General features: G+C 42.3%; 1 protein-coding gene across 3 annotated transcripts in view; it reads right to left on the bottom strand.

The window, feature by feature from the left end:
* SLC1A2 (solute carrier family 1 member 2) overlaps positions 1 to 26,129 on the bottom strand; it is a 98,736-nt gene that overhangs the window by 45,033 nt on the left and 27,574 nt on the right. For all 3 annotated transcript variants that reach the window (XM_083464267.1, XM_083464266.1, XM_083464268.1), the window contains one exon: positions 308 to 447. In XM_083464267.1, coding sequence (XP_083320393.1) covers positions 308 to 447 — 140 coding nt within the window. The remainder of the gene's footprint in view (positions 1 to 307; positions 448 to 26,129) is intronic.

Here is a 26,129-nt window from a genome sequence, read left to right as displayed (position 1 = left end):
TTCCGATGGCAGTTCCCTGACAAGTGGTACCTCTGGTTATGAACTTAATTCATTCCACAGGTCCGTTCTTAACCTGAGGTACCACTTTAGCTAATGGGGCCTCACGCTGCTGCCACGCAATTTTTGTTCTCATCCTGGGGCAAAGTTCTTAACCCGAGGTACTACTTCCGGGTTAGCGGAGTCTGTAACCTGAAGTGTTTGTAACCTGAAGCGTCTGTAACCCGAGGTACCACTGTATAGGATTATAAGAGGAAACAATCCAGCTGCAAAAAAGAATTACCTTCATGAACCAGAGAATTTTACTTACCAAATACAGTAAGTGAAAGGAGCAGATTTTTTCTGAGCGAAAGGCAGATACGCACACATATGTTCTTCTTCCGAACCTCCACTGGACTCAGGTGGCTTTCATGCATTCGCACTTCTACCTGCTTTGGCATGTTGTTGGCACTAAATAAAAGAAGCAGGGGAAATTAAGACACTGTAAGGTTGGAGTATGCAAGACTTTATGTTGTCACAAAGGAGAAATCAACCAGTTTACTATCATGTTGTTCACCATGACTTCTTAGTGTTACAAAATTATTTGTAGGTTTCCTTCCTTGGAAGCTAAAATAGTAAATACAGGAGCTAAAATATTCTTACTTATTATATGCCTAACACAACTATATTCTGCACAGAAATTTAAAACTAAGGTCTTCTCCATGTGTTTAAAATCTAAATAGGAGTGTTGAACCTCTGGCCCAGAAGATGTTCTTAGATTACAACTCTCATCATTGGCCATTCTGGCTGGAGGGACTTAGAGGACACTGATATGTAAGGACAGTCGCAGACACCACTTGCCACTGATCTAAAAAAATCAAATATAAGAAATCGGGGGAAATTTCTTAAAATGAGAGAAACTGGAGGGGGGAAATGAACATGCCTATATAAACACTGACAGAAATCAATTTGGAAAAGCAAATGGAAATGTTAGGAGGGACTGAACAAATCAGATCTCCACAGCAAAGCATTTGGGACATAGCAAACAACCAGAGAAAATGTTCTCTGAATTAAAGAAAAAGGAACTACTGTTCAGAAAGCCAGAAAGAATCAGAAGAATGCATAGATAGTAGGGCGAGAGCAGTACTTCTCTTCCGGAGTTCTCCCAATTCCTAAGTCTTTCAATTCAGCCACTGCATTGAAGCTAAAGACTTCCTGCTTGAGTGATGTGGAGCCAGCTTGGCGTGATTCAAAGTAGCTCTTTAACCACGTTCTTCAGAATCTGAGGTATAGCCTTCTCTTTTCTTTTTTCTTTTTATGGTGCCATCTGCCTCATCACAGCTGCCAGCCCTAAACGTTAACTTTTTAATGAGATTGAAATATGTACTTTAATGAGACCAAAAACTTTTAATGAGCCTCATAATCAAGCATAAGGCTTGCGCTCCCAACAATTCTACTTTATGTGATAACTGAAGTATTTCACGAGTTGTTTACAGCTCAGGCTCAACTTATTATAGATTGCATCTCTGTGTCTCTGTCGGCCAACACATCTGAACATTGCTGCGTCAGAGCTGCTTCACATTAACTGAGGTTCAGCAGAAAACGTGTTGCCTAAATACCAATTCCCAAGGATGAACATGGATGGGAAAGCGACTGCTTCATACTACCCACAAAGATGAGGATTGTGGTTCCTGACTTTTCCAGCATTCAGCTTCCAGATCTAGAACTATGAAAGAGAGAGAACAACTTTTCTCTAGCCACCTTCTCCACACCATACATAAGAAAACAAAACACCCTGAATACAAGAAACGTCTGCAGAAAAGGGGACACCAAAGACAAATAGGTTTTTGTTTGTATATTCATGTCAAGGTTGTTCTTTTCCATTGTGCAACTCATGAGATAAGAATCACCAGGATTTGAGCAGAAGAGAGCATGATGTTGACTGTCTGACCTCCATGAAATGGCTTGGACGAGAAGAAAAACATGTTTTCACAAAAAAAAGTTTGCATTTGGAAAGTGTGAAGACTATCTTGTGACTTTATTTCTATGATGTTCAACTCCCTAAAGCCAAGGAACACGACCCTTTCTGCAGAAGTTTACTGAGAATCAGAAAATCCATATTCAGATCTCTGTTTTAATTCAAGGGGCACTGAATCACTTCTCCATGAGTGTCCAGCAATGTGGCTTGGGAACTTTATCATCATGGAAATAAAGTCACACAATTTCCAAATACATATGTGACAACATTTAGCCTAAGCAAGCTGCCCCCCCCCGCCCACAATATGCCTTGTAAAATGTGGATTCATTTCTGTCAGCACCATCTTCATTTTGTATGTACTGTTGCACAATTCACACATCATTGTTTTCCTGGACATCTGTCTTGTTTTAATGAGCCTGCATTTTGAAAGAGGATTCTTTTATTTTAGAACCATGGTATCAAAATTCTTACGTTCAGAATTTTGTATTAGTTGCAACTGCATTGTGACCTTTTATTATTATTAGGGGTTCAATGTCCAACTCTCCAAAGAAACTGTATTAAGTCCATGGATTGCAGAAAAGATACAGAAACACTGTGGCTGCTTTTCTGGGCATTTCAGCTGGACTAATGTGCCCCACGGGGCTAAAAAAAACCCCTCTTTCAAGTAAGTATGCACAATATACGTGGGGGGGGACGACCCAGGGTAGAATAGCAGCCCTGAAGTGTTCATAATTAAAACAATATTTGGTTTAATAACTTTGTCAGGGGCAATAAATTCTGGCATCCTTTTCTTTCAATGAAGACTTTTTCTTAATAACCTTTCTAGATGGTTGCTTCTCAGGGACACCAATTGGTTGCTAAATGGTTGTCTAGAATCTGTTGCAGCATTGAGCTTTAGTTCAGCTGCAACAGGCACGTTTATGAACATTTTGGACATTTTTGTTACATGTGGTGGATTGCGGGTCAATGGCTGGTTGCTAAAAGGCAATTCTCACCACTGAGGCTACCTGGGCCTCCAGTGACAGAGAAGAATCCAAAATCACTACCAAACTGCATATCTGCTCCTTCAGGGCAATTGCAACCGTGTTCAGGGCACACAACTGTCCGATTTCTTGAACATGGGACCCCCTCACCCACCCATCTTACCAGGATTTAAGCCCTGCCAATTTCCCCTCATCCATCCCAACATTGCACCCTGCCTCTCCTGATCCAGAAGTTGTGATGAAATAGAGTGGAGTGTCATCAGCATACTGATGGTACCTTGCTCCAGACTCCTGACGACAATTCTCAGCACCTTCATGCAGATACTAAACAGAATTGAGGGTAGTAAAGGCCTGGGGCCCAAAAAGCACTCCCCTAGTGCTACTCTCTGGACTTGGTCCCTTAGATAGGAACAGAACTACTGTAACACAAGGGCCACAATTTCCATTCCATGGAGCCAGGAGGATATCATAGTCAATGGTAACAGAAGCCACAGAGATCAAGAAACAAAAGCCAGGTTGTGCTCCACTATATTGATTTTAATATAAATCAACATGGAAGGAAATAAAGATAAAAATCATAACTTCTATGAGTGTACTCATTGCTATTGCCAACGAAAAAGAAGAAATGGCCATTATCCCATCTTAATACTGATGGGGAAAACATACATTGGAGACGAGGGTTGCAATCTGCAAAGCAAATGAACTCTAAGCCTGTTCCTTCTTCATTTCACCACATCTCCTATGCCAGATATGTTTATATCGTAGTTAGAAAAAACTTGTCTGCTGTAAATTCTCTCCAGTGAAATGGTAAGGTTTCACAAGGAAACTGATACACTTGGGGTAAAATAGTGGACTTTGAGCATATGCCTTGGAAAAGATGAATAAACTAATGAGAGAAGGTTTTTCATCCCTAAGACTAACCATCATGGACAGATGAGTTAAAACTATTTGTGCGACGTGAAAAGCACAATTGTTTATCTATCCTTTTATCATCAGTATCAAAAACAATGCAGCTATTTTAAACAATTTTGGAAAGAGAATGTGCTCCAATGTGGAATATGTGATGAGATGTGAGAGCCAGTGTGGTGTAGTGGTTAAGAGCGGTAGTCTCGTAATCTGGGGAACCGGGTTCGCGTCTCCGCTCCTCCACATGCAGCTGCTGGGTGACCTTGGGCCAGTCACACTTCTGTGAAGTCTCTCAGCCCCACTCACCTCACAGAGTGTTTGTTGTGGGGGAGGAAGGGAAAGGAGAATGTTAGCCGCTTTGAGACTCCTTAAAGGGAGTGAAAGGCGGGATATCAAATCCAAACTCTTCTTCTTCTTCTTCTTAAAAATGCTGATCAAGTTCAAGTCTTGATTAGGTTCTTCCACAACCACCTCAAACAAAATCTATATTAAAACCCCACTGAAAAAATGCAGAACTTGGTGAGGTCCACTGTACACCGGTCATTGAGTATGTGAGCTGTAGCACCAGATGGCTCAAGTATTGAAGTTCTGCCTTCGCCTACCAAGAAAAAGACAAATACAGTACTGTATTTGCCCAAATGACCTTGACTTCTAGCACTCCAGCATTCTGGTGAATCTTAGATCCATGTGTGAACAGTTCAGATCCATTAATAAGGACAGCAAAACATAAGAGGAAGGCATCCTTTCCAGGGGTAGCCATTCCTAGCAGTGACTTGGAATAAATATGAACTATGAAGTAACAACTGCTCAAGATTCTTCTCATACATCTGCATTTTATTACATGGGATTTAAGCATGTTTCCACTGTTCTTTCCTTGGCTGCTGTTGTCTGTGCTTCTCATAGATGCTGCCAGGAGATTCTTAGCTGCAGAATAGAAACCTATCCAAATGCTCCCCCCTCTGCTAGCTCAACTAAAGCCAAGATAAATACTGAGATTATTTGTTTGGCCCATTCACTTACTCCGTGAGAGCTTCTGTGTTTCAAATGACATATATGAAACCTGCATAGGTTAAACTACTGGACTTTAGAGGGATCTGCACACAAGGTATATATTATTGACTTTCTTTCTAATGATTGACTGATTGATTGGATAGAGATCTTATAATACATGGATATATAGCAAGTGGGGAGTGGGGAGAGAGCCAGGACCTATGAATTCAAAGTGGGTATCAATACTTGCTGGGTACCCAGCACTGGGAAACTGCTAGGACCCCAGTGCTCCAGCAGGGCCTACTGCTGCCACTTACCCTGAGCCCCACATAATATATATATATATATATATATTACTTGACGCTCTTTGCATCATGGATGGTTGGATTTCACTGACATATTAATTTCCTACAATCTCCCTGATGCAGTATCACTCTGGAGCATTGTGGGAAGTTAAAATGCAGAAAGACTCAGGCACTTGATCCTGCTTCCAGTACTGACCAGAGTGCTGCAGCCACCAAGCAGGCCTGATAGGGCTGACCGACTGAGGAGAATCTAGATGCCACTTTGCCTACAGCCTTCTCATCCCTGGGGCTATCCCTGTATGAAATGCCAGGCTGTGTGGTCCTGACATGGCAGAGAAGATAAAATGATGGCCAGCCTACCAGCACGGTTGTTGTGGTGCTGAATTGCTAGTCGGGATGATTGTGAATCCAAGGAAATCTAGATTGCTTTTGCTGTGTCAGGCAGTTATTGAACATCATCCCTTTCATATACATTACTTCCAGTTGTGTATATTAGACTAACATTATAAGCCTGTGGCCTGATTTTGACTCCTAAGTCCCTCATAGCATCACTGGTTTGGGCTAGGCAATATTTGTTTACCAAGGTTAATTTGAATGGATTGCCGCTGATACAATTTCTAATCTGGGTTTCTCCAACTCACAATAGTCTACTAGTCTGATCCTTGATAGCAATCTTGAACATCTGTGCAATAGTTGCGCTTTTCACATGGAATACAATGTTGCATTTTTACACATTGGTGCCATTTCAGTGAAATCACTGCTTCAGGTTTCATAAGGACAAACACAGGCCCCCTTTGTGCATCATTTGCATGAAGAGGGGCAAAGCATGTTGTCAAGGACTTCCAGAAAACATCTCCACCCCCACCATGATGGCATCCATTTCTTCCCAGCCCCATCACTGTTGTCCCATGAGTTAGCATGCACATTTGAGGGTTCCTCGAGAAAACCTGTTTATTGAGCATTCATCCTGATTTGCTTGCACAAAGCTTATATGGTAGTTGGACTATGTCCAGTCTTTGTTGAGCATCTTCTGATTTACACAGCAGTTATACAATGACCATTCATCTTGATTTGCTTGTGGGGGGCTTATACACCTTACCATTAAACATTCATTCACCCCACACTTTTCAGTGCATCTCCTCATTATGGTCCTAGCTGCCATGTGTGCACCTTAAAAAAAGGAACTGTTGTGCTACGGTGACTGGTTGCTTTAATCCACTTTAACTGGACAAACCTAAATTTATGGTTTGTGCTTGAATTCCTCCTAACAATTCAGAAGCCCTCTAAGTCATATGTGTGTTGAACTTTCAGGCCCACCCACTCCCATGTTTCAAGTTTGTGCTGGGCCTAGAGAAACTGTGCAAAAGACCAAACAGGCCAACCAATCAGGCAGATTACAGTTTCAGGGAGGGACAAAGAGTAACAGAATATAACTTTGTCCTACCTGCCCTAGTAGACCAGTCTGTCAGCAGTATCTTCTTGCTTCCTTGTAAGGGTTCCTAACTAGGCTAGAAGCAGAGAACTCAGGACAGATCAATTGGCCACAGGTGAGGCTGCATTCCAAGGCAGCTGCGGATAAGGAAAATTGATTCCTAATGGAACTGACTGTGCGCTTATCTCAGTTCAGTATTATAATTAAGGCACAGAGGTGAGGTGAGCTCAAGAGGCAACTGCAGCAATCTCTAGGGAAGTGGTTGCTTGACCCACACAACCTAACTTGGGCTTTTCGTGAAGCATCTTAGCAGTGCAGTCCTCCACATGTTTACTCATAATTAAGTCCCACTAAGTTCAGTGGTGCTTTCTCCCAGGGAAGTGGGCATAGCAGCCTTCACCAAGCTGGTTACTTCCAAATGTTTTTGGACTACAGCTCCCATCAGCCCTAGCCAGGGGTTCTAGTCCAAAACATCTGAAAGGAACCAGGTTTGTGAAGGCTGGGGTCCAAGACTGCTGCCTTAGGGCCAGATTTAATGAAACTGTTGTACTAGCGCTAGTGAGAACTACTGCAATGAGCCTTGCTAGTGCAACAGTCCTTTTCTTCCTCTTTCCCCCCTGTGCACCTCCACCCCAAATTGGCTTGGGATGCGAGTGTGTCCAGGAGAACCCCAGAACAGTATACCAGAGGAGGTGAAAGGAGATTATCCTGTCTAGTAAGGAGAAATGCTTGCACTAATGGAATGATTGTAATAGTACAATACTGAGTTCCATGCTTAAGCACACTGATCTTGCCTGATCCTACAGTTCCATGTCATTAACGCTTCTTATTTCCTAAATTATTCTCTCTCTCTCTTTTTGGCCTGCCTTCATACTTAATACCTTCCCCTCAAAAAAACCCCCCAGCAACTCTAATTGGGGTTGTTATCATCACTGTGATTTTTTACCAGGCAGCATCTCCCTTACAGAGTCATTAGGCGTAGCCTGCTTTCATTAGTTAGAAGGAGCAATCCCATTAAGAGCCATTTGGATACTAGACGATGAAAGCAAAACAACCCCCACCCTAAATCCCTTCATTTTTGAGGATGTGCTACCTTTCTGTGAGATGTTAAAAGGATTACAGAAATCAAGTGTAGCATAATAGAATCTCTTGTGACAAATTATTTTAGGTCCTAAAGCTTAGTATGTACGGCTTTATCCTTTTTGACAGCTGTTTCTTGGAGCAAGTATATATGATCACAGTGCAGCCTGATTTGATGAGTGCATGCCATCTGGTGGAACCGAAAAGGCTTTTTGCAGAGGGAAGCTTTGAAAAACCGATCCAATTCTTCTCATCTAGAGTAAAGCATTTTTCCTGGTTCCTTCCGTAGTTTAACAGCAACCTTCTTTTTCAGGGTTTCTCTTTACCCCGCTTCCTTGCCCCCACTCTCAACCCAATAGAATCCTATCCTTCACGCACTGATAACTGAATGCACTGCTATAAAAAAGATTGAAAGGAAGCCTCAAGGCCCCCTGATGTGTATGTGAAATGAACCGAGCGGCAAACTAAATAGGTTACCCAGGTGTGCTATTTTTATACTCAGCCTTCCTCAGATGTGTCTGAAATCAGAAATATATATATACACACACACTGAACATCAACAACAAGTATATATTTCTCATGTTGTCACTTAGTGGCAATACAAAAGTGATAGTACCCACTCTCTGAAATGCCTTCCCTCAGGTAATTCATGAGCTGGAGACAGTAATGGTCTTTAAACACCTTTTGAAGACCAATGAGTGGGATTCAACTAATGAGTGCTTGTCAACAGAAGCCCTGGACAAGGAAGTCATACATTCCCATTCTCTGGCCCATTGGACATAGAAGGTAACAATCTGGGAGCTTCCAGCTGTTATTTCAACAATGGATGGCTGGGGATATGTTTTTGCCCAACTCTTACAGAATCTCGATCGGGACTGGAATATGGAGAGAGGTATTTCTGGGGACATTAATTGTCCCCTATCTCTAGTTGCTGCCAACACTTTTGTCCCAATGGGAGATTCTTTCAATATAACCAAAGAGAAATGAACACAGAAGAGTTCAAGGCCCTGTTCCAGTCAACATTCATTTGTTCTCCCTGATTCCCACGGCCAGTCAAGTATGTTTAAAAATTTAGAAGTCTTGTGTTTACACCAAACTGCGCTTAACAGTGTTGTTGTAGATTGAAGAGTAAATTCTTTGCCCCGATTTTTAGCTGGAATTATCCTCAGCCATCTCAAAAATGACAAATTGCATAATATTCTCAACTTCAGAAATGTTCTCTGTGACTGCGTGTTTTCTCTTGCAGATTCTAAAGTGCATTATATAAACATAATCTAGGATGAAATGGAGAGTCACAAGGCAGAACTTAAAGGCAAGGGCTAAAAGGCAGCATAGCGTGATTAAAGAACTCATGTGTTTACACAGTAGGCTTTAATTCCAATGCTGATTTTTCACAGGCACCTATCTACAATTATTATTATTATTATTATTATTATTATTATTATTATTATTATTATTAATTTGATTTATTACCCATCCTTCACCATAAGGCATTGCTCATGGACTTCTGCCTGACCTTGCCTTTGGATCATGAACAGGATATCTCCCCACCTCCCGGACTTGAGAACTTGGAACACATAACATCTCTCCTTTTTCAAGATTCCACCTCAGTTTATTGGCTCACATCTAGTCCATCACTGTCTCCAAGCACCTCAGCTGTAATGTATTTCAATTTATTTATTTCTCTTTCCTCTTAGTTTTAATGTATCTATGTGGAGTTTGTTATCTGTTTGGTTGATTGGTTGGTTGTAAGTCACTTTAGGTTGCCGTGGGCAAAATAAAACGAATAACAAATTTAATAATAAATAAATAAGTACTGCCTCTCCTGACTCAGATGGAGTAGAGCTGGGTGTCATCTGTGTATCGATGACAGCTCACTCCATATCTCCTAATGACAGCTCCCTTGGTGCTCAGCAGTGCACCCTCCCAATAACTACTCTCTGGAAACTATTATTGAGGTAGGTATGGAACAACTGAAGTACAATGCCCCTGACCCTCACCTCCCTGTCATATTCCACAAGTATTGAGTGGTATTGAAAGCCACTCAAGGAGAAAGTCAATGGTACTGGAAGCCATTCATTCAAGGAGAATGAGCAAGACTGCAGACCCCATATCTCTCACCTAAGAAATGATCTCTCCCCCAACAAATGTCATTTACCAAGGTGACCAAGGTGGTTTCAGCGCCAAACTGGCCCCAGAGCCAGACTGGAATGGATCAGTCAGTTTCTTTCAAGCATTCTTGAAGCTGAACCACCACCCCTTGAATGACTTGAAGTTTTATTCAATGCTCCCCTTCCATTCAGAAGTAATCATTTAATCCATCAGAACAGAGGATTTTATGAATAGAAAGGAGAGGGGAGCCCTTTTTGCTGATTCCCTGTCCCCCTTACAGTCTGCTCCCAAGGCTTGGAGTGTGAGAGATGACACGGAAGGCTGCCATTTTGGACCAGCTGTAAGGGAAGCCACACAAAGAGTATGGAGCAGTAATCTAGTCTTGAAGTTACCATTGTTAGGAAGATCACTCCTGGATGAGGCCAAAAGTCCATCTTGCTCTTGGAGCCAGGATGGAGTTTCTCATGTAAGGTAGACAAAAAGTGTGTCATCCCAGTTCTCCCTTTAAGAGTTAGGAGCCCACCCCTTTTGGGTTGAATTAAGGCTCCTGCAGAGATATTGATCTCATTGCAGATCACTTTAAATTGTGACCATTTGTTAGACCCATAACAGTCTTGCGTCTTCATCCCAGAGCGTGTGAGTAATGTGCTCTAAAACGTCTCATTATCATCATGATTTTGAAAGAGCATTTAGAAAGCCCTTTTGCTATCTATTTATTTTGTAACACTATTTTAAAATTGCAAGCAAAAGTCTGAAATCATCATTATGAGCTGCAATTTTAAAAAGTTTTATTAAAAGGTGGTTTGCACATGTTTTAAATAATAATTTGCTTATCATTAGTACTTAACAAAAGGTGAATTTTTTTCGAAGTCAGTCATGTGTTAGATGTAGTCTATCAAATTCAGAAGACCTTGCATTCATAGTGACTTCATGACAAAAGTTCAAGGAGCAAAATGTATCCTATTCAGAACTCTGATTCATGACTAAGACAGTGATAGACAGATTAAAAATGTGATAATTAGCTAACATCAATAATCATGCTGTGAGCAAAAAATATCCAGAAAATATTCAATTCCACGCTGGGAATTCTGCATTTATGCCATAGTGTTTGGGCATTGTCTCATTGAAGTTCTGTGCTTTGAAGTGCCAAATATTTCAGATGGGGTGATTTAAATCACATTCTTAACTCCCATTGGTATCAATGGCACTGCAAAGTGCTTAAGAACATTGTGTTATACTTGGGAATAAGTCCAATTGAACTAAATGGGACATACTTTTGAGCAAGCCTGTTTAGGGCTGTACAGTAACCCTGGGTGGATTGTGCCCTGCTTTTCCTGTTATGGTGACTTTCAGTACTAGAAGCTTTTGAATGGGCTAGTGCCCAGAATCTGGGGTTCTCAGAACCCTGCTTTTCTGCCATAAAAGTAGCTTTCTAGATGACTGATTAGGTCTTAATAAGAAAAATGCCCACGCTCTAAATATTTATTTTTAGAGAATGTCACTTTATGCACAATTTTAACACTTCTTGCCACAGCCACTTAACCTTTAAAAGGATCTAGGATGGAACACTTTGTTTCAATTTGCAATACAGAATTTTATAAGATGAAATCTGGTGTTGTTAATGCTTACTGCTCTCTGAATATTTTAAACACTCCAGCAATTGTGTTTTATGACTAAGGCCTTGACGTTGTTTAATCATGTCTTTCCCCTCTATAGTCATGGAAGAAACAGTGCTAGGTTTAACCACGTTTTCTCAATGTGATTGTGGGAGAGAGAGATTTCTGCCTCTCAGTTTTACAAAAGCTTCAGGTAGGGTTTAGGATTTTGTTTGGCATCACACAGGGATCAAAAAATCATGTAGATGTTTTGGGACTCTGAGACTGGAGCTTCCTTTTTTTTTTTTAACTACACCAAGGTTCCAGCCATCACAATTGTGTAAATATTCCTGAAATTTATGCCAGAAACCAGAAAATGCCCAGCGGGTCTTTCTGAAGCTTAAACTTCTGTCAGTGCTTGAATTATGTGTGCATCACCAAGAAGAGAACAAAAGAAGCAAAGATTTGCATTAAGTTTGTACATACGAATATGTACCTACAAATATATGTATTTATACGTAGTGGTGCAAGTTTATAAATTATCATTAAAATTTAAATAGACATTCAACATGCACCACCATGGTAGGGAAGACTATGACTTGGTAACCTGTGTGGCTATTCAGTGTGATGTCCAGATGTTTATGGGTAACTCCCTTTGTATGGTTCCTTATCATTAAACTAGACTTGAACCAGACAGAATTTTAAAAAGAGGACTCAATCAAATAGAGGACAGCCCTTTAACTAGAGGGTTGTCCTCTGTAGGATAGGATACACGGCCACTCTAAGCAGATGGAGATGTTATATGGATGCCTTATAGTGAGCTGTGGTCCACAACAGCTTATGACATAATAAATTTGTTTGTTTCTAAGACGCTACAAGACATTGCTATTTTTAGACTTACATTTTAGACTTACACATAAGTCAGGGGCTCTGCCCATTTGCAGCAACAGAGAACAGGGACAGCTTAAGGTATATCCAAATATTTTTAAAACTTGTCCTTCAAGAATCCAATTCCTTTTTAAAATAAATGCCGGATCTGTCACCCCAAGGCCTTTTTGTAAATTCATTATCCTTTCAATTAAAGTGGGGACAAGATTTACGTACTTCCTATGGAACAACTGGGTGGAATCCTACCTGCATTTCCCCTCTTTGGCTCCATAAGTTTATATTCCAGCAAAGCTTTTTCATTTCATTCACATAGGTTTGGCTAAGAAAGGAACCTGACAGCCAGACTAGCAACCGGAGGCTTTTGCAAGTCAAATTAATAGTGTGCCTGTTCCACTTTGCGATATCACACTACAGCTGTAGTTGTTGTGCTTAATTTAGGAGTCCGTAATTTCTTTCAGAAATAGGTGGTGTGAAAGGAGTTGATAACGGCCACCAAAAGTTTTCATCTGGAACAGCAGCTGCTTTTCCCTTGCTCTTATGGATTGCAACTGCACGTCCGAATAATAGCTACTCACTGGTGACAATAAAGCAAGGGTTTGCTCATGCATTACTTTCCCCTGAAGGCGCTGAATAAACCCATAATGTATGGAAATGATGGCAGTATTGCTTCCTTTGCACATGCACCCAAATACAACTGACCCGACTTCAAGTCAGGCATCTGTATACACTGCAGTACCACAAATGCACATTTCCCTTCATTTTTTATCCTCATGCATAAATAAAAGATTGGATTGTGAATCAAGCTAGACTCTACATGGCAGCCAATCTCTTCAGTTAACTCAGGATAAGCAGATTAATGGGGGTAATCCAGACTGTTTAAAACACCTGTTTCTTCATAAGATCATTTGCTACACCAATACCTCCTGTTTCTGATAAGCAGCACTAGAAAGGGAGCCCATCTCACTGGGTTGGACTTGTAACCGTACAACATACTTTTCTTCTTCTAAAGAAGCTTTCTGAAGTTAACCGAGGTCAATCTGTGTTCCTCTGTCTCTCACTCAATATGCCCCTTTAATCTCCTTATGTTTTTATTTCTCAGACATAAGACATACCATTTGTGTTAGTTGATTCAGAGATTTGGAGTATCACATAGCTCAGCTGCTGCCTTCTGTCATTTCCATAGGTGAGGGAAGTTACTTTCAGTTATACAGTCATTCTTCTTGGCCTCATGTCCCTAACGTTTAAAACTTCTAACAACATAGATAGACAGACAGACAGACAGACTTATAATGGCACAAAATAAATAGAAAAAAAATAGTTTAAAATAAAACTTCATAATGATATAAGCCATATTTGGGTTTCCTCCTCACAACAATCCCATGGAGTGAGAGAGCAGGACTGCTAGTTCCCCTCCCACAAGTCCTACTGGCCTCATCCTCCTCCATTCGCCTTTTGGAGAGAGGAGGAGTTCTCTAAATGAGAGCTTGTTCTTCTGTGATGTGAAATCTGGGCTGTGCAGGAGTCATGAAGGGAGCCAGAATATATACAGCAGGTTCCTCCAGGGTGGGGGTGGGGGTGGGGCACAGAGTGGCCCAAGCTCTTCTGCTTCCACATACCATCTCAGTAATCCTTACTCAGCCTTGTGGTCTTGCCACATTAGAGGTGGGAGTGGGAAAGGCTGAGGGAGAGTAAGATACCTAAACCTACTAGGGGAAACCATGATTGAGTCAAGGCCCAAGATTGGTACAGGACACTTTCCATGGCCGACCCATCCTCCTTTATTTCCTTTCCTGGTTTCTTAATTTATAATGAACAAGTTCCAAGTTGCCACAGCTATAACAAAATAAATACATTGCAAACATGAGTGCATGAAAAATTACTGGGGAAAGGTTTAAAAAAAAGGTAGGGCAGCCTATGAGCAAAGGTAATTTGGAGGAATCCAGAGCTCGTATGGCTATCCCTACAATCCAGTGCAGACTGTCCAAGCAGAAATCCTATTACCCTACCTTCTTGTTTTCTTTGAGTGGCCATCTGTGTTGCCCACTGCCTCAAGCAATATGGCAGAAGGAGGAATCCTTCATGGGACCAGGAGCCCTGCACTAGATTTTCTTATATGTGCCCTTTTAACTAAGAGAGAACCAGCTAGGTGTCTTCTTCACAATGCATAAAAAGTCCGCCCCTGTCAGCTTTGTGATATCACATACTATGGGGCATAGCCCATTTAATTATATTTAATTGTATTCATAGACTTCCTGCCTTTTATTTGAAGCATGCTTCACCTGTTTCTATTAGATCATTCAGCACACTGCTAAGGACCTCCAAAACGTCCCGCTGGTATCTTATTATCAGTCTACAGTTCTGTCCCATCAGTTTCCATTAGCTTAGAACACCAGTGTGAGACTGTGTGCAAATTAAAAGGCAGGATCAAATTAGCTAGTGTGTTAATTACAGTAAGTGTAAGGCAGAAGAGACTCCCTAGGGTCTCTCACCTCAGTATTCCTCTTAATCCTCCATTGTCCTTTAGAAGACCATATTGCGCCGATCCTTCCTTCTGGCATGAAGACTGAGTGTGATTAGATCTGGAATTTTCTCTTACATCAGTTGGTGTCTGATGCTAGACCTAAGTGATGAGGGTCATTCTCCCCTGGCTATTATGTAAGCCTATGAGATAAATAGGCTGTAAGAGGCCTCTCTACTTATTCAATACCTGGAGCTGAACTCCACTAAAACACACACACACACACACACACACACACACACACACACACTACAACACTCAGGATATAAATGATTATCAGACACTCGGAAAATGCTCTGTAGTGCTATTATTCCCCATAGTGTACACATTTATTTTTTGTACCAACAAGGGTTTTTTTAGGGGGCTTTTTTGGATGAAAAAAATTCTCTATTGAAATACCAACAAGTTTTGAGGTTCCTCAAGTCCTAGTTTAGAAAAGTTGAAAGAAACTCTATATGTCCTCTTTGCACGGCAATTAACTCAACTTCTCCTTTACATCTGCAGCTGTGGCAGTGGATGTGCTGGACTGTCATTTATGCTCTGGTAACCTCTAGGTTAGATTACTGCAATGTGGTATATGTGGGCCTGCATCTGATGGTGGTTCAGAAACTTCAGCAGGTGGGAAATCTGGGGGCCAGGTTGCTCACTGGGGCAAGGCAGATTAAGCATATAACACCTAGACCAACTACACTGGCTGCCAATTAGTTTCCAGCCCAATTCAAAGTGCCGGTTTGGACCAATAAAGCCTTAAACAGCTCAGGACCGCAATACCTCAAAGACTGCCTCTCCCCATATGAACCAACCTGGACCCTATGATTATCATCAGGGGTCCTTCTTTGTGTGCCCCCTACATGAGAGGCCTAGATGGTACTGGCACAAGAATGGGTTGTTTCAACAGGGGCTCTCCCCAGAGAAACTCGCTTGGTGCCTTTATCACATATCTTTAGGTGCCAGTCAAAAATATTCCTCTTCTCCCAGGCCTTTGGCTAATTAAACCACCTACGGGCTTTTAAAAAGAGCATTACTGCACCATGGGAGTAATTTGTACTGCCACAGAGAAGTCTCCCTATTATGTTTGTACACTTATCAAGCTGCTGATGCTATATCAAAGCCACGACCATTTAGTGTTAAAGTCAGACACCGTAATTCACACCCATTTCTAAAGGCAACCACAGTCATCTTCCAATGTTTTGTGATATGCACACAGGAATGAAACACTCTAGTAGACATTGTGACTACGATGGCTGCAAATGCATTTGCCTCAATGCAGTAAAGGATGTCAGCACACAGAAGCAATTTTCCAGATGTGTCACCCATTTAAATACAGATGTATCTCCTCATTAGCATCCTGATGCTTACCTGTGTCCCCTTTAAGTTGCCGGATCGAAGCTTTTAGGTGTGCTTCAAATAAAAGGCGGGAAATCCATGAACACAATTAGATATAATTAGAGGGGCAACACAGATTGTCTTTTTAAGGGATTACTTGGGAAAGGTTCTTTTTTTAAAAAAAAGGTACGGCAGCATTACACAGACTATGAACAAAGGTAGTCTGGAAGAAGCCAGAGCTCATATAGCTATCCCTACAATCCAGTCCAGACTGTCCAAGCAGTACCCTATCTCCTTATTTTCTTTGAGTGGCAAGCCTGCATCCCTGCCAAAGCTTCACTTGCTGGTTTCCAGGTTCCAGTGAGATCTCATGGGCCTCTCGCATGATCTCCCCAGAACTTGGAAGACACTGCCACAGCTGCTTATCCTCACTTCTCTGCCCCCCCCCCCCGGTCAGCAGAGAGGGATAGGGTGTGGAGGGTGAAGAGCAGCCTCTCCACTCGCCTGGCCCCTGCTGCCAGGCGAGCACTTGCGTGGCAGTCAGGGATGATTCGCAGAGGGTGCCCTTCACCCTCCACTCCCCAGCCCTTGTTGCCACCAGGTGGGCGCTTGCATGCCGGGCAGGGGCGGGATGCGGAGGGTGTGTGATGGGGATCTCTGTAGGGATGCCTGGTTCATCCATCCCTGTCCCCCCATGATTGTGTGCTTGGGGCAATGGCCCCACTGCCCCCCCATGCTACACCATTGGTTCCACAGATGTTTCGGTCAATAACTCTCCTTAACCATGGCCAATTGCTTGGGGATGGCGGGGGTTGTTGTCCCAAACATCTGGAGGACACCAGTTCAGGGAAGGCTGGCAAGCCTAATGCAAACAGCAGAAGCGATGACACAATGTAAAATAGGTACTGCACAACTTGTGATCTGCAGCAACGTTTTGTGGCCTTTAGGTTACATTTTTGTCAGTTCTAGGAAGCCAGCCCACAAGAGAACTTTCCTTCAGTGCCTTGTAGATTCCCTTAAACCATATGGGGGTCTGCTGTGTTCAGCTTGTAGGCCACAACCAGTTTTTCAGGTGTGAAGTACAACGTGAACTTCAAAGCAGTGCAGTTGTTCTTTGTGGTCTTGCTCTTTCCCCATTAGAAGTCCCTCTCACAAGAGCCTGAAAAAAGTGAAAACCACCACACTAAGTTGTATACGATTGCTCTAACCCTCCTTTGAAGAATTTGCATTAACCTATGATATCATAGATTAACAGAACATAAGCCATACATTTCACCTTATTTTTAAATAGGTGTGAAAAAATGGCCACATTGTTTTCAGCAGCAGGCACATTTTGCCCGGATTTGAGAACCACACAGTTTTAAGTGGTGGAAGGGAAACATTTAAAATGACCTATTAAAAAAATAAGTGTATGCACTGCCTGTTTTATGCGCCATCTGTGCTGGAAATAGAACAACTGTAATTCCATCTCAAAATTGAATTATGCAGGAAAGAAAAGCAGTCACAAGGAAAACTAACCATTTAATTTATATTATGCTCCTTTTGTTTCAATTGCAATAAAGTCACATATGAATTACTTATACAAATATGAAGCAGGTTTATGCAATTTATTTTTAAAATGCCTGTGTTTGAACCTCTTTTAAAATTTCCGGACACCCTCCATCTCACATTAAGCTTGATTGTCTTTTTAAGGGATGAGATTCAATACATATTATGGACTTCACTAAGCTCTTACTTAGCTTTATTTCATGGAACAGTTATGCCGTCCACATATAACATAGATTTTATATGCTCATTTCAGCAGCACAGATCATGTCAACATCATTCCTGACTGATCCCCTTTCCCTTTCTAGCCTTTTTCTTAGCAGAGAAGTATACAGTATTATGCAATCCACTTAAAGACCGTACATATGAGAAGCAAGATGAGTAAGAAATTATGAGTGCAAAAAGCAAGTTTTCACAGACCAGACAAGCAGCCATGGTTGCTTATGCATAGCCCTGCAAATGAAATAGGGCCAAACTTTTCAGATGTTTGAGAGTAGGGTTGGAACCCCTGCTCTCCACATCCCTAGCCGGTCGAACAGCCTGACGGCACCTTCGTTCACAGAGTTGTACATGTCCTCTATTGGATAAAACATTAGCTATCTTCACTTTGTTTTAGAACTGGCAGGCAGAACAATAAACTGGGTCTGAAAATTATGAAATAGATGGGATATTCAAGGAAACCCAGGTTCATTCTTCACCTGTTTTCTGAAACATCCTCAAATAGTGCCTGTTGATTCACAGGGTTTGAGTCTCATGAGGACTAGAAAACTGGGTTTCTTAAATTTACAGCTGACAGAATGTTTTCTTCTTTCTGAGCATTTTCTTTTGCTGCTGATTCCCACACCACTTCCTGTAACATCATCTTGTAAGAGCAGCACCAATTCACAGCCAAATTCTTCTTCAGAATGATCATTTGGTAATTCAAAGCAGCAGAACAAAGGAGGGCAGAAGGGCAAAAACCTGCAAGATTTTGTTGCTGCACAATCACAACAGAGCCCTTATAAATACATAGCCAGGAAATTTACTTAAAATTATCAGTAGAGACTTATGCTGCTGTAATGCCCAAGCCCCTGGAGAAAATTCACTGTAACTTCAGTCTGATTTCTGATGGATGTGATTCACACAAAGAGGAGAAGATGCCAAGCCTTAATAGGATGAATCTAGGTCTCTAAATAAGCACAGACCTACAGACCTTTATATAGTGAGACAGCTGAAACGTGAAGCGTGGATTTTTGTAAAGCACGCATACCAAAGCTAAATAAAGAGGAGCTTTGCTAGTTATGTAGAACATTTTTAGGTTTGAAAGTTGAAACACGTCCCATTACAGATTTAGCAGATACTCTGTCTGTGCCCAGAATAAAACCTGGCAGGCTGCAAATTAGCAATCGCTTATGTCGTTTCCTCTCATTTGTCTTCAACAAGAGGTTTTTTGGTTTTGTTTTGCTTTGTGTGATGGCCCGAAATGGCATCCTATGCAACAAAACCTGCAGCTGAGGATGGGGAGTGGCAGCCTCCTACTCTTTGGTTTCAGCGATGCTTCTTTAGAGGCCAGGTAAAAACGTTTCTCTATAACCAGGTCTCATTAAACAACCTACAGCCTTTTAAATGTATTTGTGGGAGTGGGGGGGGCGGGTATTGGTTTGGCTTTGGTGTTTTTCGTTATGTATTTTGTGTACTAATTTTGTAAATTTACTTTGTGAACAGCCCTGCGATCTTCATAGAATTTGCTGTGTTGGCTATATGAAACAGCTTCATCCCTTGGCTCTCTACGTTTCCCCTACTTTTAATTCCCTTTATTTAGGCCAGTCACTGACCCATTCATATTTTGGTTGCCACATCTGCGAAGCAGCCTAGTCTTTCATTAACAACATGTGCAGCTTCTATTTTTAATTCCAGAATATTCTGAAGGTCACCAAAGAAATATTATTTTATTAGATCTAAACATAGCGTTTTTTGTTTTTTTTTTAAAGGACTGGCATGGAAAGAAAATCAAGCACATTGTACTGTACTCAGGGGGACACCCATAAGCACAATTATCCAAGCTGTCTTACAAACTACATATGCACAAACAACGCATCTCTCACTGTACAGCCTACAGGCTCACTGTCATCTGCTATTCATAGAATGCCCCAAATGTAGGACTCTTTCAAGCAATAGTTGCATTACAGGAAGGGAATTGAGTTGTGGGGGGAGCCTTGGGATTCCTGTGACATCTTCTTTATTCATTTAACATGGTCTGGTATGCCATTTCTGCTCATCGCTGATTAGCCCTAGAGCTTTCTGTTCCTTTTTTCAACTACAGGCTAGTTAAGAGAAAATCTCACCCAACATGGCCTCAGTGGAACCCCGCTTGTCTATTCCTTGCCATCCTGATCGCTTGTTCAAGATGACAGAATTCATATGTTGTGTTGCTGAAAAATGCATGTTGATTCAAGGCAGTTTCAGTGCCTCCCTTAATGATGCACACGTTACTGTATTCTGTTGCATTTTCCCTCCCTTGTCTCCCAGAGGTCTCTAGGGAAGCAAAGACTCTGTATTTCATCTTCCTTAGTATAGGCATATAGCTGCAATTATAGGAAACAATAACAGTGTCAGCTAAGTTCATTTATCTTTTACTGTGACAGGGGAAGTAGGGAAGGAACAGTGTGGAAAAAAATCCACAACCCTATTCCTTTGGCATGCTGCAGAGAATCTCTCTCTCTCCCTCTTTGTTTGAGATCTCATTTCTCCATTACACTGGAGTGTTTATGTGAGCGTGTGGATCTAAGTGATGGTCTGTATGAATTCATTTTGCATCAGTAACATTTATCCAACATACAAAGACACATTTTCCCCCTGCCTACGTTCCAATGCAAAGTGGGAATTAATTTCACTCATTTGAAAGGCATGTAAAATGCCCCCTGCTTCTTCTCACTTTAGCCTTATTTCAGGATTCTCCCCCCCCCCCCGGTTTAATCCACAGGCAAAGCAGAGACAAGTGCACAACCTTTGCACCCCACTGCAGTCCCCATCACCATCATCCACACATTGGTAAATGGGTGCTTGCCTGTTCATGTAGGCTCCCTACACAATGCAGTGTCCTGACTTTCCAACCCTTGGGGGGTTACAGGGGAGCAAGGGGGTCGGATCGTGGAAGCATACTTGTCTTTGTTCTCTCCTCTCATGTGTTGATTCAATGCAAAAGATCTGGGTAAATGGGATCCTTGCTTAAAATATACATGATATACAGTTGCATGCATCCTTCCCTCCATGTTTTATGTTAAAAGCGTCAGAAAACTCATTCTCTTAACCAGAGGACCATTAGCAACTGGAGCAGGAGCTCTTTGACCTTTCTGCCCTGCCTGCTGTTGTTGTTTTGCTGAACATTCTTGTTCAGTAGCTTTCCCCCATGCAGGGAAAACCTGTTTCCCAGGGTGTGGTCTGAAGGTTCACTAGGCTACCACCTTGCATGTTTGGGTCTGATTAGTCCCCAGATTAGTGACCACCTGGGACCCAGGCACTGCCTTGGGTTCCATAATAGAAGAAAGGTGGAATATAAATGTAGCAAAAGAAATATATTCCCATGCTATTTTGGGTACCCAAACTATTTTTCTGCCATCGCTGGGGGGAGACTTGAGTGGGAAACTGCCCCAATCCCCAATATCTAGTACTTTGGTCATTAACCTATCTTCCTGAGGCTACCTTTGGTCTTAATAGGGAGGAGGAGACATGAGGTGAGATACATACAGCAGGTCCCATGTAGTCTTTTCTGGAAGCAGTGGAGATGCTTGACATGCTCAGAATACCATGATAACTTAGGAAGAGCTCTCGGAAGCTCTAGTATATTTGGGAAAGGGAAAGGAAGAAAACTGGAAGCAGGGATATGTGATAGCATCAGAGGAATTCTCCCTGTCCAGAGCCTTCTCAGCTTTGAAGAAGTCTTTGAGAAAGCCTGATCTTTTCCCTAGAGCTTTCCAAGAGGAGTGAAACCATCATGAATTGAGATGGGCCACTTTTACCTATCACATCCATCTTTGGTCTATAAAAGGCCTCTCCTGTTTTTCTTGATGGACTTGCGATCTCCACCCATTAGAATCCCTTGCTGGTGTTAACTTACACTGTCGTGGAAGAAGGTTAGCCAAGAACCAGTGGTGGTTTTCCCTTTACAACTAAGTTCAACTCTAGCTTGCCAAATTATTGCTTAAAAGAATGGCCACAGGTTGCCACAGAATTAGAGATCAGGTGAAACAGCCCAAAGTCAAGTAAGGTTTCCCAGACAGGAAACTACAGTGGTACCTCGGGTTAAGAACTGAGGTCTGTTCTTAACCTGAAACTCTTCTTAACCTGAGGTACCACATTAGCTAATGGGGGCCTCCTGCTGACACTGTGCCGCCACTGCACCGCCACTGCATGATTTCTTTTTCTCATCCTGAAGCAAAGTTCTTAACCTGAGGTACTATTTCTGGGTTATCGGAGTCTGTAACCTGAAGCGTCTGTAACCCGAGGTACCACTGCATACACATAGAATGTGCCATGTTCCACAAAATGTGGTACTTCCACTCTTCATGATAAAGAGGACATTCCCATAAATAGAAATATGACTACTGGACTCCTAGAAATGGGTTGGATCAAGAGGCATATATTCTGAACTATTAGGGATATTAAAACTGCAAGTTTTCAGGCAATTAAACTACAGCTAAGCCAAATAGTTCATCTGGACTACAGATTATTCTGCAGGGCACTGATGTAAACAAAGGCAGACACATCTTAATTCTATTTCTTGGCTGCTTCATTCAAATTTTTAAGCTAATTTACATTTTAGCTCTACTGACCTCACTGGACTATCACCAAACATCACTCAGGTCTTTGCCATCTACTCTGTTTATTTAGAAATCAGAGGTAATTTGACCATGATTCCTTTCCTGCGTTTAAGGCTCAATAACTGTTTACGCCATTACTGCCAGCCCTGTGACAAATTTGTTCCAAAATACTAAGGTGTTTGCATGCAGATGATATATGAAGCAATATTTTGCTGCACTAATGCTTCCCAAGTGAGCTCCTTAGAAAGAGAATGCCAACTGGAATCTAATATTTCCTAGCACGTTAATTACAATATCTTAAATGCTAATGTGGGATATTTGAAAAACGTTTCACTTAGTTTTCCAGAGATACTTGGCACAACTTAAAATTACTCTCATTGTGCTGAACTGATGCTTTTGAAACAAGATATAGCTGAACAAATAATTAAAAGCATCTGGGTCACAGAATCAGAGTTGGGGGTACCACAAAGATCATCTCGTCCCATGTCCTGCCAATGCAAGAAACCCATAATTGAGGGGGGGGGTTTATCAGCCTTGGATTAAAAATGTCTTCCAAAAGACAAGCAATGCTATCATTGCAGTATGCTACCTTGTGAAGCACAGAGTAGCTTATTTATGCTGAAGTCACAGTAACAATAAAAGTAACACTTGGATTCAAGTTACAAGAAAGAAGTTTCCAACTAAACATCAGGTAAAACTTTCTGACAGTAAGAACTGTTCAGCAGTGCAACGAACTCCTTCAGAGATTGTGGACTCTCCTTCTTTGGAATTTTTAAAGCAGAGGTTGGATGCCTATCTGTCATTGATGCTTTAGTTGAAATTCCTGCTTGCACGGGGTTGGACTAGATGACCCTCGGATGTCCCTTTCAACTCTATGATTCTGATTCTAGATTTATACCGTGCTTTGTAGAGAGTAAATCCTCTGCAATTTTTGCTGTGCTTGTTAGTCTCCAGAAAGGATTATTATCTACCGTATCTTTCAAGTTCAGCATTCTATATATGCCTCACACAGATATATATTTGTATGCTTCTGTGCATAAAATCAATAAGGAAGGAAGGGCCTAACAGCTTCCAAGTTCTTCCTAAAGTTCTGTTGAAATCCCCCCCTTTTTTTATTCAAACTCATTCATTTAGGTCCTGCCCACTAGCTAAGTCAGTACAGTGGTACCTCGGGTTAAGTTCTTAATTCATTCCGGAGGTCTGTTCTTAACCTGAAACTGTTTTTAACCTGAAGCACCACATCGGTATGCCGATGACACCCAACTCTATCTGTTGATGGATGGCCATCCTGACTCGGCCCCAGACACACTGACCAGATGTCTGGAAGCTGTGGCTGGATGGTTACGTGGGAGCTGGTTGAAGCTAAATCCTTCGAAGACAGAGGTCCTGTGGCTAGGGCGGGGCGATATGGGATTGGGGGGGCAACTCCCATCTCTTGCGGGGGCGCAATTAGTGCCAGCACCGTCTGTTAAGAGTTTGGGTGTAATCTTCGACGCCTCCCTTTCCATGGAGGCGCAGATTGCAGCTATAACAAAGGCGGCATTTTTCCATCTCCGCCAAGCTAAGCAGTTGGCTCCTTACCTCTCTCGCCCTGACCTAGCCACTGTGATCCACGCGACGGTCACCTCCAGATTGGATTATTGTAACTCGCTCTACGTGGGGCTGCCCTTGAGACTGACCCAGAAACTCCAGCGGGTGCAGAATGCCGCGGCGAGACTCCTTATGGGGTCTTCGCTGCGAGATCACATTCATCCGGTGCTACACCAGCTGCACTGGCTCCCGGTGGAGTACAGGATCAGATTTAAGGTGCTGGTTTTAACCTTTAAAGCCCTATACGGCCTAGGACCCTCGTACCTACGGGACCGCCTCTCCTGGTATGCCCCACAGAGAAACTTACGGTCTTCAAATAAAAACATCTTGAAGGTCCCAGGCCACAGAGAAGTTAGGCTGGCCTCAACTAGAGCCAGGGCTTTTTCGGCTGTGGCTCCGATCTGGTGGAACACTCTGTCACAAGAGACCAGGGCCCTGCGGGACTTGACATCTTTCCGCAGGGCCTGCAAGACAGAGTTGTTCCGCCAGGCCTTTGGCCAGGGCACAGCCTGACTCCCTCCCTCGGCAATCTTCGCGGAGCTCTGGCCCAATGGTTGCCAGTGGCCTGAATTAATTAATTTTACAATGAATGATTTTAGAGTGTTGTTTATGTTATACTTTTATACTGTTTTATTGTTGTTAGCCGCCCTGAGCCCGGCTTCGGCTGGGGAGGGCGGGATATAAATAAAATTTATTATTATTATTATTATTATTTAGCTAATGGGGCCTCCTGCTGCTGCCATGCTGCCGGAGCCCGATTTCTGTTCTCATCCTGAAGCAAAGTTCTTAACCTGAAGCACTATTTCTGGGTTAGCAGAGTGTGTAACCTGAAGCATATGTAACCCGAAGCATATGTAACCTGAGGTACCACTGTATAAACCTTACAGAACTAGAATGCCACATTGCTAAAATGAAACCACAGTAGCAGACAGAGGGGACAAATAATGCCTTCACTTGGTATTCATGAGCTTGCAAAGAGTGGACCAGCTGCAGCACAGAGCAGCTACAATATGATAAGGTATGTGTATTTGCAAAAACACCTTTGCTTACTCTTCAACCACTGTTAAGAATGCATACTATATATCAGGGGTGGGAACCTTTGGCCCATTGGCCAATCTTGGTCTGCCAGAGGGTACAATTTTGCCTGTGGGACCATTTTGCACCCCCCCCCATTATGCCCAGCTGTCAATCAGCTGGTATCATATGTGATGCCAGTTGATTGGCAGAAGGGTGGGGTCAATTCTGCCTTGGAACAGATGCCTACAGCCAATGAAGCAGGTTTTAACATGTTCAGGGAACGTGTAGCCCAAGGAAGCCTGTCGAAAGAACTTTGCCAGCCCTATGATTATGATGATTTATTGAAGGTCTCAGGGCAGTTCACAGGATAAAATCAGAATATAAAACCACAAAGTATATAATCAAAATAAAAACAACAACCCAATAACACCCCCCCCCCAAATAACCATTTTTAAAGGGCATAGGACGCCAATCAAATCAACCAAAGGCCTGGTTAAAGAGAAACATTTTTGCCTGGCACACTGGCAATCAAGGTGACCACCCTGGGGAGAGCATTCTACAGATGTGGAGCCACTGCAAAAAAAGGCCTGTCCTCGTGTTGCCACCCTCTGGACCTCTCATGAGCAGCATGGGGCAACGCCACTTGTGCCCAGCTGGCTGTTGGGCACTTGGGAGCCCCAAACAAGAGATTTTGACAGGTTGGAAGCCCCCAGCCACCTGCCAATTATACAATGCCATAATGATACAATGTGGTTTGCTGAGGTGGAGGGCTCAAATTCGGCCCACAAGGCCAATCCTGATGAGAATCTCACTCATGGAGGCAAAAAGGTTCCCCATTCCTGCTATACATGCCAAATATGTGAAACATGTTTAATCAAGTTATAAGACGAATGCAAGAGAAGATACTTTAGTCCTTCTCATGGATGGCAAAATAGTGCATGCAGGATAGAGAAGTTATTTCTACCTAGAAATAAAAAATTCAAATTCAAATGCCACCACAAAGCAGACCCAAAGCAGTTAACATTATCCATATGGCATGATCAAAGAGATGATTGGGCATCTAGGCATTGTGTAGGTTCTGCAAAACCA

The sequence above is a fragment of the Podarcis liolepis genome (assembly GCF_965112155.1).
Source record: "Podarcis liolepis genome assembly, chromosome: 1".
Taxonomy (NCBI): domain Eukaryota; kingdom Metazoa; phylum Chordata; class Lepidosauria; order Squamata; family Lacertidae; genus Podarcis; species Podarcis liolepis.
This window is presented reverse-complemented; position numbering and strand designations above follow the sequence as displayed.